General features: G+C 33.3%; 1 protein-coding gene across 1 annotated transcript; it reads right to left on the reverse strand.

The window, feature by feature from the left end:
• Positions 1–1220: 1220 nt before the first annotated feature.
• On the reverse strand, positions 1221–8779 carry LOC143439629 (olfactory receptor 7G1-like). Its single transcript, XM_076925961.1, has 2 exons — positions 8614–8779; positions 1221–5670 (listed from the first exon to the last, which is right to left on the reverse strand). The coding sequence occupies exon 2, from the start codon at positions 5306–5308 to the stop codon at positions 4370–4372; it is 939 nt and encodes a 312-aa protein (XP_076782076.1). The 5' UTR covers positions 5309–5670; positions 8614–8779; the 3' UTR covers positions 1221–4369.
• Between the last annotated feature and the right edge of the window lie 1912 nt (positions 8780–10691).

Below are 10691 nucleotides of genomic sequence, written 5' to 3' on the forward strand. Positions count from 1 at the left end.
TGCTCCTCTTTCTCTACATCCTTGCCAGCATCTGCTGTCACCTGAGTTTTTGATCTTAGCCTTTCTATATGAAGCTCAAGGTGAAGGAAGACCAAACTGTGGATGCGTCAGTCCTACTTAGAAGAAGAAACAAAGTAATCATGGGATGTAGAGGGTGGGAAAGACTTGGGAGGAAGGGAGGAGGGGAAGGGGGAAACTGGGTATAGGATCAGGTGTGTGGGGATATGTACAGAGGGTCAGGAAATTGAACAGTGGTTTGTAGCGATGGAGAATGAGGAACTGGGGGTAACCACCAAAAAGGCTCAGATGCCAGGAACAATAGAGGCTCCCAGAACCCAATGGGGGATTGTATTAGCTGAAATACCCGAGAACTTGTAGAGACCATATCTAGAGGTTAGGCATGGTCCCCTGTTGAGTGATTGGGTCCACCCACATATCTCAAAAATTTTAACCCCAAATTAGCAAATATAGGGACAAAGAGTGGACCAGAGACTGAAGGAAAGGCCACCCAGAGACTGCCCCATCTAGGGATCCATCCCATATACAGACACCAAACCCAGACACTATTGCAGATACCAAAAAGTGCTTGTTGACTGGAGCCTCCAGTACAGATATGGATGCTTACAGCCAACCTTCAGACTGACAATGGGGATCCCCAATGGAAGAGTTTGTAGAAGGAATGAAGGAGCTGAAGGGGTTTGCAACCCCATAGGAAGAACAACAATATCAACCAAGCAGACCCCCCCAGAGGTCCCAGGGACTAAACCATCAACTAAAGAGTACACATAGTGGGACCCATGGCTCTAGCTGCATATGTAGCAAAGGATGGCCTTATCTGTCATCAGTGGGAAGGGAGGCCCATGGTTCTGTGAAGGCTTGATTCCCTAACGTAGGGGAATGCTAGGGTGGTGAGGTGGAAGTGGGAGGATGAATAGGTGGAGTGAAACCCTCATAGAAGCAGGGGGGATGGGATAGGAGGTTTGTGGAGAGGAAACAGTAAAGGAGGATAACATTTGAAATGTAAATAAATAAAATAACCAATAAAAATAACAGTATTTGTACTTGTATTATTATACCATTTTATTTTACTGCACAGTACTTTTAATTTGACAGTTATGTCAGACATTATGTAACACAGCCTAAATGAACGAATATATGCCTGCATTATCACTGAGAAGTATCAGAAAAAACTCTAAGGAAGAACATAGATAAGACAAGCATTTGCATGATGGATAGATTTTTAATAAACGAGTGAGCCACATTGAATCTGTAAGACAACTAATCATATTATAGTCCTATTAGATAATTTAAAAATTACAGTGGGAAAAGAATTGTCTGGGATATTATAGACATAGTTCTTGAACACCATACTTGGTAAGATATAAACCAACATCTAATCATTTCTGATAGGGAATACGTGGGAGACCACAGTAACAATACAGTTGATATCAAACAGGGAAAACTATGAATTTACTGAAACTAGTCACATTAGTATTAGTGTGGTATTACTTTAAACCCATTATATGGTAATCCTTTAACCCTTTAGTGATACCTTTAAGTATAGAAATGACTAAAATACAGATGTGTCATGAAACGCCCACAACAGACCTGGAATTTTCAACCTTATGCATAAATTTCAGGGATTTCTAAAGGTCTGACTGTCTCTTTTAGAAAGTTTGGATGACCTGAGCCTCTCCTAGGGATCTTGAATTGTCTGAACATCTTCCAGGAAAGCTGGTCTTTGCTCAGTATCATTAGTAGTCTTTACTCCATGTATAATCTTAGGAAAGGAGGGTCTTGTTCATCTGTTCAGTTGTTAGGACTTGCAGTGCTTCTGTGCTGTTTACTTTCTGAGTATTAGGGAACATTTTTTTAGAATTTTTGATTTTTGCATGATGGGGTGTTTCACTTTGCTTTGGAACATTCAAAGTAATAATGAGTGTCCTCCCAAGATGTCCTATTTGAATGTTACCATAATGGGCATAGGATGAAACTGTAGCAATGCCACTAAGAAATCTCTCAAGATGCATTTTTTTTTTCATTCAGAGAATAAACATGACCATTTTACATCAGAGTAGAGTTTAATCTTATCATCACTAGTATTTGTTTATGAACAGGATTAAGTGAGGTGCCTTGAAGTGTCAATATAGAACTATAATAAAAACTTTCATTTGAACAAAGCTGTATTGCCATTTTTGACCATTGAAGGTTTTAATATTTAAACAGTGATAGAATATAACTGGAGGTATCATCCAAATATCACCTGGGTAATTTTTTTAAAGGCTTAGACATTATATTTATTATTTTCATTAGCAATTTTTAAAAACTCACACATGGATTATGTTTTAATTACTATTACATTATTTTTCAAATATAAAAAACAAAAATGGAACAGTTTTTGAAAGACTGAAGAAAATAAGAAATTTATATGTCTCTGTGTAAATCTAAAAAGTATACTACATGCCAATTCTAGGGCCAAGGCCTTTGAAATATGTGAATATGACCACAGGAAAGACCACATGAAATAAATTGGAGAAAACCAAGCCTGCACAGTTAATAAATTTCAGAAATATTAGTGAATGTCAATATCTTATAAGGAACTGTAATTTTTAAGTAAAAAAAATCTTTGTAACACAAGACTATTAGAATACATACTTTTAGACAGGGAGCTGAATTTGTCAATTCAGAGCAATTAAGCTCTAGAAGACATCTTTTTACCACAAATGTATAGCTATTTATTACCTAATCATAAAAACTTGAAAGGACATCTTTTAGCAAGTTTATTTACAGTAGAACAAACTTTACCCCACATTTCAATAAATTGTAAAGATTAGGTTATTTTAGTTGCCATTTCATGTTATATAAATATATTTTTAAATGTAAATAATAGTTGATAATGACAATAAATGTGAGTTGGGGTAATATCAGAAGAACAGCAAATAAATAACCAAAATTGAGACTTGCATGGTCTGGGTTAATGGAAGTAAACTGTGGGAAAAAGTTGTACAAGCATACATAAAGGACTGAGGTCTACTTACAAATTTTTAGAATACTATTTTTTAGAAAACATGTACAAAAATAAAAAAACCTGATTCTGTTACTTCAATCTCTTCATTCTCAGAAATATTACATATAATTATATTTTTGTACTGCATTTATACCCACACAGATAATCTTAGTACTTAGCTTCAAACAAATATTTTTGTCATATGTGGCATTTATATAACTATGATGTAAAATAATATTCACAAGTTAGAAGATAAAGATATAGACTTGTCAAATTGATATCTAGCACTCAAATAATGACAAGAATGTTTTTGTGCGTCTGACTTCTTAGAAAAATGTATTATAATGGATTGAAAGCAGGTGTTGTATGATTTTATTTGGTAAAGTGTGAAAAAGCTACTATTCTCACAAGTGGCTTATAAGTTAAAGGCATGAAAAAAAATAACTTCACACAAGTGTAGCTTACGGAACCAAAAAATCCATTCACGAACATAAGTAAATCAAAGACAGCTTCAAAACCAGATGTCTACTACCTTGTGGCTGATGGCTTACAACTGCTTACATCCTAAAATCTGTCTGATCAACTTAACAACTTCAATAAGAATGAATTCTCTCCCCAGAAACTTTGATGGAACTATAATACTTTGGGGAAGTCTTTCGGATGTTATTAATTTCAAAACTTTCTCAGCCTCTTAAGTGTTGTTAGCTTCCTGAGTGTTAAGTATTCTATATTTTCAGTGTAATAGCTGTATAATAGGTGAACACTCAGAGTTTTGCCACTGATATCATGTAAATATGGGATTATCTACAATATCCCAAGCTAGCTAGAGACCGAACAAAATATAAAGTTTGAATTGAAGTCCATATCTTGTATATGAACAAGAGATAATTTATATCTGAAATTTTAGTTTCAGTATTTCAGAAGTATTTGTGATAGACAACATTTATACTAGAATGAGGATATTTTCTTAGAACCAATAGTATTCTTGTAAAGGAAAACCATTGATTGTATAATATTATATGACCAACATAATATAAATATGTGGATGTATTTTGCATTTAAAAGTAAAGAAACAAAGCAAAGAAGAAGCTAGAATGCCTCAAAACCAAATATTATGGGGATTTAGTAATTAGTTAACACATTATAATATTGATTAATCTGAACCAAAGTAAAAGTTTTTCTGGAATACATTTTATCTGGCCCAAAACATGAAGTAAAACAGACTGTAAATATTCTATCTATTTAAAGCTTTTTTTCATATTCAATAGCTACACATTTCTACCTTTAAGAAATGTCTATATATTTTCCTTGAATTGAAACTAAGGTCATTGATTTAATGCCTCAGCAAATTAGAACACAAAACTATGGAAAACAAATGATCCCAATGATGAGCTGCTTCAACGATCCTTTGATTTCCTTGCTCCTCAAACTGTAGATAAAAGGATTTAGCATTTGAGGTACCACACTATACATCATGGATGCTATTACATTGCTAATGGAAGAGTTAGAAACTGAAGCATTCATGTACACACCTAAACCAGTCCCATAGAATAAAGATACCACTGAAAGATGAGACCCACAGGTGGAAAATGCTTTATGTCTTCCACCAACTGATGGTATCTTCAGAATAGAGGACACAATTTGAATATAAGAGAAAATAATCCCAGAGAGTGGGATAACTGAAAATACAATGGTTGCAGTATAAATAAAAATAATATTGATAAATATATCAGAACAGGAAAGCTTTATGATTTGACCAAGTTCACAAAAGAAGTTGGGAACATTCTGTTCTGTGCAGAAGGACAGTGGCAACACCAGAATGGTATGGAGTAGTGCATTCATAGTACTCATGAACAGGGCAAGTAATACTAGGAAAATGCATAGAAAAGGGTTCATAATGTTTGTATATCTTAGAGGTTGACAAATGGCCACATAGCGGTCATAAGCCATCACAGTTAGGAGACAGCTTTCTAAAACACAAAATGTCAAGATAAAACATACCTGAGACAAACAGCCTACATAAGTGATGCTCTGGTCATGTACTTGGATGTTCAACAGTATCTTTGGGACTGTTGTTGTGCTTGTACAGATGTCAGTGAGAGATAGATTGCAAAGAAAGAAGTACATGGGGGTGTGAAGGCAGGAGTCCTTGCTTATGGCCAGTATAATGAGTAGGTTTCCAATAATGGTGATAAAGTACATGGACAGGAACAAGTTGAAAAAGAGGGGTTGTAGTTCAGGGACATATGTTAGTCCCATGAGAAAGAATTCTGAAATGCCTGTTTGGTTTGCAGGTTCCATGTATATGCATTAATATTGACAAAAAAGTCCAATGAAAATATATTATTTTTTGTAATGAATAGAAACATCACATTAGTATAGGACATATATAAACAGAATTGTAATATTTTGACTTACTTTTAATAATTTCAAAGATCATGAGATATATTGCATTTTTAAATAAATACTTCTACTGAAGCTCAAAGATAAAGGCTACTGGGTAAAATGCACTTCCTGCTCTTGCACAGGATTTAGGTTTGTTTCTCTGTACTGTTGTCTGGAAGCTCACAACTTCCTGTGACCAGATCCAGAAGTTATGATTTCTTCTGTCTTCCAAAAATATTATCTCACATGTGGCACTTGCACGCTGACACAGTCACATGCTAAGAAAGGAATAAAAAAAATACTCATTGATGTTTTTCCCTCTAAAGCTTGAGAAACAGTGCTTATAAAATAAAACCATTCTTAGTTATAAGACGAACTACAGAATACTTCAGATTTTTCTCTATAGCCTGCCTCTACTTCTCCCGTTGCTTGTGTTCTAATATCTATTCAATATATAGAATACAAAGACATTTGCAAATATCCTGACAATGATGAGACTTCATTGAGTAATAAAGCTCAGATTTTTCTCCTATAAGAGTCTACACCTTCAAGCAAAATGGCCGACTGTTATGAATGTATCAATCTCAAAATCAATAGGCCAAATGTTTTGACTTGAATCAAAATCTATTCTTGTTATCCCTCTGGATTACAGTTAAACTGGTTTATGCATTTGACACACTTATGAGATGATAACATAGAACCATACACACAACCAGCAGAATAAAAGTCTGATCTCCATTCTTTTCTGCTCAATTTGAGTCTATGAACATTCTACACCTATGTCTCTGGAAATATGTAATTACCACTCCTAAATTGTCTCAGACATAACACAATCTTTTCTCATTTTAGTATTTAATTTTAAATATAGTCTTGAGCTTTTCTTCACTTTATGCACTATGAAAATCTACTCATTAATGAAATTTAAAGAAATGCAGAACATCATTTCAGGTGAGTTTGAGTTAAAATTTTTGAATTCTGCCTATAGTCTTCCAGGTCAAAAGTGTTGTCACTGAAAACTAAAAAAAAAAAAAAAATTTGTTTTAGAAATTAATCTTACAGAAAGTATAGAGACCATGTTAATGACTCTATAATTTATCTTAATAAATTTAGATAAAATATTTATCTTGAAATTTTAATAAAATACAGAATATGTCATTAGATATATTACAGTTGAGAATATCAAAATATTATATATAATTGTTAAATAATTTGTAGCTTCTCAATAGAGACTTACAGATAACACAGATTAGAAAACTAGATGTAAGAAAGTAATCATGAAAAGTAATGATTTTCTTCTCATATTAAATAGGAAAATAGCTATAATAACAACAATCATTTAGTGTAATAATCATTTCACACATTCTGCATTTATAAGACATACTTGTTATGTATTTTGTTAATGAGGTACATCATGAATTTATTTCAGACTATTGTATTAATTTTATAAATATTCAGAAACTGCAACTAAATGAGAAACCTGGATTTGCTCCTTTCATTGGAATGAGCTTGAAATGATGCTCAGTTCATAACTTTAATCTACAAATATGAAATTATATATCTTAAATATCATGTCTTTTTAAGTATTTATACTGGAACTAAGTTTCAGAGTGACTTCCTAGAAATTTTTCAATGATAAAACAACAACAACAACAACACAAATATTGTCAACACTGTATTGAATATTTAAGATCCTTAATCAGGATACTGACTACAGTCACTCTGTGTATACGTGTTTGTATATGCATGTGTGTGCATGTGCATGTATGTATCTGTGTCTATAAATAGCCATTTAGTCTAGGTATATTTTATCATGTTCTGTGATAACCTGACTTGAAAAATACTTCATTAGTTACATAATAAAAATAATTGTGTGTGTTAACCTAAGAGGTATATTGTAAAAAAGTCTATACAATAATAAAAAAAACCCTTATGGCATTTTTGAATATGAAAAAGTTAGTGTATGCTTTACTGTGGGTTATGATTATATAATAAAAAACAAATAAGTAATGCAAGGGTGTCTATAAAAGAATAAAAATTATAAACCTTTCCCAAACATTGATTTACTTATTTTCCAAGCTCAATAAATAATAGTTGAAGCTCCATTTCTCACATAACACTAACTTGAATTGCTTGAACACTAAGTTGAATTGCTTATTTCTGGGGAGAATAACTATACTGTTATATATGTATCATTTCATAACAATATTCTATTACATAGTATTAAAATAAATTATTTTTCTGCAGTCTTGAAGTTGAACCATTTATTCTTATAAAATCAGAATAAGTATCATATTTAAACTAGAATTCATAATTGATGGTTTTAAAATTAATACTAATATGTACAATCATCTATTATAAATTTTAATTAGTACCATATTCAAGTATTTGGCAAGTATTTCCTTTCCTTAAGTAATGAGAAATATGCTTCTCTACATTTATTTATGAATACATATTTAATAATGATTAATGCATAAATGATCATGTTGAATTACAGATCAAATATATTTGCAAAATGAAGATGAATGAAGAAAATATTCAAGGAATATATTTTGTATGTTTATTACTTCATTACTTTAGAAAGATCTGAAATATAATTATATATCAGCCCTGATTAATTGTGTGAAGAAGCAGACTATTATTATGTGTATCTGTTACCAAGATAAAGCACTGACCTCCCAGGTTCTTCTGATCTTTATCTAATAAATTTTAGCAATACATAGGCACCCCCAAGCCTTAGAAAAGAAGAAATCTGAGGTTATTTTATTTTTCTGCTAACTCCAGAAGCACAAAAATATTTGATTATTATTAAGCACCAACTTTAGCCATTTTTAAGGAGAAACTTTGTACACTAACATTTTCAAAAATTCTCTGGACACTACTACCTCAATATCTTAAGGAAATATGTGAATGATTTGAGATAGTCATTATAGTTAAGGAATGGCCAATATCTGGTCTTAAGAAAATGGGCACTGTTCTTCTAGATAGTATTTTACAAGCAGAATGAGACATATGTACATTGCAGTATAAATACATATGTTAAATCCATCAACCAACAACTGACAAGTGAAGTAAAGCTCTTATTTCTCATATATTGTGTTGCATGCACTTTTTCCTCAAAGGATAAAATTGTAAGCCCCTACCTTTATTTTCAAAATATTCTGAAAGGTACCATGATAATATTGTATCTGCTACCTTACTGACAATGATCCTCAGCATCTCACCTGGATGTTGCACAAGACTCGCTGCCTTAGGACTCAACAGGCTCCTAAAAAAACATGATCATCTTTTGTTGAATGCAAATCTTTGGTAGGATGGTGTTTCAATTTAACATACAAAGAACATTAAGGAGTTAGTGACAGGCTGAGTCTGACAGTGAAGTACAGGTATCATAAGTACTTAACATCCAATGCTTCCCACTAGACCATCTATTTTACTGTAATTCCAATCCCAAGAGAGCAAGGCTTAACAACTAAGTATATACAAGTGTGGAATTCAATGTGCAGGATTTGATGACCCATGAGGATAAGAATACTATTCTATTATTTCTGATCACTTTTATGAAAAATATTTTCAAAGATTTTTTGCATTAGTTTTATAAGAAGTTTAATTTTTTTTACATTTTATGTAGAATATTCCAATCTATGTTTTCTTGTTTATTAAGTTAATGCTTTGACAATTTTATTCACATATACAATTTATTTTGGCTCCTGACTTCTCACACTTTCTTATTCCACTTGTTTCTGTCTTAGACTCAGGATTTTTTGTTTCTTGTGTGACACATTAAATTTAATCATATGCAACTTTTTGTCAATCAGATGTGATTTAGCCATTGGAAATTGATAAGGTAAGCATTGAGCATACAAATTAAAGCATCGATTCCCTCTTTCCTTGTATCTTCTCATAAGAAAAAAAGAAAACAAGCAGTATGGGCTTCTCTCATAAAACCCCAGCTTTAGACAGACTGCAATTAACAATAATTATTGAACGTCCAATTTTGTAGTTCCATAAATGGGCTAGAGAATGGTATTTTGTAATCCTTATGTTCACTATGCTCTGTCTCCTATACTCTTTCTGTTTTATTTTTCTCAGGGATTCCCAAGCCTTAAAGAGTAAGATTTAAATGTCTTCTCAAAGACTAAATTTTTTTTTTTTACTTATTTGAGCATGGTTTTGGCAGAAAAAAGTTTATTTCTGTTTTTAAAATGGATATTTTCTTTATTAACATTTCAAATGTTATTCCTTTTTTTCTTTTCTCTCCGGAAAACCCCTATACCTTCCTCCTGCTTCTATGAGGGTGCTCATCCACCAACCCACCCTCTCCCACCTCCCTACCCTGCCATTTCCCTACACTGGGGCATCAAGCCTTCACATGACCAAGGGCTCCTCCTTCCATTGATGACTGACAAGGCCATCCTCTGTTATATATGAAGTTGGAGACATGGGTCCCTCCATGTGCACTCTTTGGTGGGTGGTTTAGTTCCTGAGAGCTCTGGGGGAGGGGGTCTGGTTGGTTGATATTGTTGTTCTTGCTATGGGTTGCAAACCTTTTCAGCTCCTTCAGGCCTTTCCCTAACTCCTCTATTGAGGACCCCATGCTTAGTCCAATGTTTAACTGTAAGCATCTGCCTCTGTATTTGACAGGCTCTAGCAGAACTTCTTAGGAGACAGCTATATCAGGCTCTTGTTAGGAAGCACTTCTTGGCATCCACATAGTGTCTGGGTTTGCTGTCTGTATATGGGATGGATCTCCAGGTGGAACAGTTTCTGGATGGTCTTTCCTTCAATCTCTGCTCCACACTTTGTCTCCATATTTTCTCCCTTGCATATTTTGTTTCTCCTTCTAAGAAGAACTGAAACATTCACATTTTAGACTTCCTTATTGAGCTTCATGTTTTCTGTGAACTGTATATTGGGTATTTTGCACTTTTAGGCTAACATCCACATATCAATGAGTGCATGCATGGTAATATATGTTCTTTTGTGACTGGGTTACCTCATTTGAGATAATATTTTCTACTTCCACCCATTTTCCTAAGAATTTCATGAATTCATCATTCTTAATAGTTGACTAGTACTCCATTATGTAAATGTATCACAACATCTGTATCCATTCCTCTGTTGAGGGACATCTAGGTTGTTTCCAACTTCTGGCTATTATAAAAATGCCTGCTATGAATATAGTAGAGCATGTATCATTGTTATACACTGGAGAATCTTTTGGGTATATGCCCAGGAGTAGTATAGCCAACACCTGTTGTCACCTAACTTTTTGAGCTTAGCCATTCTGACGGGTGTGAGG

This window comes from Arvicanthis niloticus, chromosome 27, assembly GCF_011762505.2.
Source record: "Arvicanthis niloticus isolate mArvNil1 chromosome 27, mArvNil1.pat.X, whole genome shotgun sequence".
Lineage (NCBI taxonomy): Eukaryota > Metazoa > Chordata > Mammalia > Rodentia > Muridae > Arvicanthis > Arvicanthis niloticus.

Excerpts from the sequence above, each read along its gene's own strand:
- LOC143439629 (XM_076925961.1), bottom strand. The coding sequence starts at position 5,308 with ATGGAACCTGCAAACCAAACAGGCATTTCAGAATTCTTTCTCATGGGA.